This window comes from Orycteropus afer, unplaced genomic scaffold, assembly GCF_000298275.1.
Source record: "Orycteropus afer afer isolate SDZICR_OR568_19922 unplaced genomic scaffold, OryAfe1.0 scaffold00799, whole genome shotgun sequence".
In the NCBI taxonomy this organism is placed as follows: Eukaryota; Metazoa; Chordata; class Mammalia; order Tubulidentata; family Orycteropodidae; genus Orycteropus; species Orycteropus afer.
In genome coordinates, this window is record NW_006922386.1 from 302431 (window position 1) to 304007 (window position 1577).

Below are 1577 nucleotides of genomic sequence, written 5' to 3' on the forward strand. Positions count from 1 at the left end.
GGGTGCACTTTGCAACTCTTTGGGGTGCATTTCTTTGGATCCAGTGAGGTCCTCCTCCTTCTTGTAATGGCCTATGATCGGTATGTAGCCATCTGTAAACCCCTACACTATATGACCATCATGGACCAGGACACATGCAACAAAATAATGCTGGGGATCTGGCTAGGTGGGTTTTTACACACTGCAATCCTGCTGTCTTTTGTACTTCAGCTCCACTTTTGTGGCCCTAATGTGATTGATCACTACTATTGTGATGTCCACCCTTTGCTAAAGCTGGCCTGCACAGACACATCTATTGCTGGTGTTGTTGAGATAGCCAACAGTGGGACTTTTGCCCTGGGAGGCTTTGTAATTTTGTTAATGTCCTACACTGTTATCCTACTGTCCCTGAGAAAGCAGTCAGCAGAAGGCAGGCGCAAAGCTCTCTCCACTTGTGGCTCCCACGTTGCTGTGGTCATCATGTTTTTTGGTCCCTGTACTTTCACATACATGCGCCCTAATACTACCTTTACTGAGGATAAGAAGGTGGCTGTATTTTATACGAGTGTCACCCCCATGTTAAATCCCCTGATTTATACACTGAGAAATACAGAAGTAAAAAATGCTATGAAGAAACTGTGGTGTAGGGAGGTTTTATGGAAGGCTAATTACAAATAGTTTGAAGCGATGATACTTAAACCAGATTGATTTTAATTTGTTCAGTCTTGGTTAATGCAATTTTACAATGAGATAGTAGTGCAAAACCTGCAGAGTTATTGAGAGAAACAAATGTTTTCTCCTCCTCCAAATGCTTGCCTAATTTTTTTTTTTAAATGAAAGTCTATTTACTGTTTAGAACTGTGATTGGTACATACTAAGCACTCAATATCATTTGTTATATGATAAAAAAAATGTACAAAGTGATAAGCAAGGATCTAGGCTACAGTATGTTGTCATAAGTCCTCCAAAAACAGGGATGCATGTGAAAAGTAAATGTAGAAAGCTTGAAATGGGCAGGGGAAAGTGTACAGAATGAGGGAAAAAGAGGAAGAAGGAGGAGGAGGAGGAAGAGGAGGAGAAGAAGGAGGAGGAGGAGGAAGAGGAGGAGAAGAAGGAGAAGGAAAAGAAGGAGAAGGAAGAGGAGGAGATAAAACACATACTTAAAAGACAAAAGGCATATTCTCATCCTCTGGTCTTGAGGGAGAGGCCACTGAAAACACCTTTCCTTTTCTGTAGAACTCATTTTCTTTGCCCAAATAATAAGGATATTGGACAAATTGACTACCTTTTAATTATTTTAGCCTATGAATATGCTAATTTCACCACTTCAGGAGGTGGCATATGATCAAGAACCATTGGTATTGAAGGAAAAATTTGAAGTGGCATTGATGGAACTGGCAAAAAAAAACCCACAAGACTTCAGGAATTGACAGAATACCAATTGAGATGTTTCGACAAAGGGATGCCATGCTTGACACACTCACTCGTCTATGCTTAGAGATTTGGGAGACAGCTACCTGGGCAAGTGACTAGAAGAGATCCATATTTGTACCCATTCCAAAGAGAGGTGATCTCACAGAATGTGGAAATTACCAAAC

At 40.8% G+C, this 1577-nt stretch overlaps 1 protein-coding gene across 1 annotated transcript; it reads left to right on the top strand.

Annotated features, from left to right (window-relative positions):
* The first annotated feature begins 66 nt into the window (after positions 1–66).
* LOC103211828 (olfactory receptor 4S2-like) lies at positions 67–657 on the top strand. The gene has a single exon (XM_007957809.1). The coding sequence runs from the start codon at positions 67–69 to the stop codon at positions 655–657; it is 591 nt and encodes a 196-aa protein (XP_007956000.1).
* Positions 658–1577: the final 920 nt, after the last annotated feature.

What these genes read in the sequence shown, in the direction of transcription:
- LOC103211828 (XM_007957809.1), top strand. Translation starts at nt 67, where the DNA reads ATGGCCTATGATCGGTATGTAGCCATCTGTAAACCCCTACACTATATG.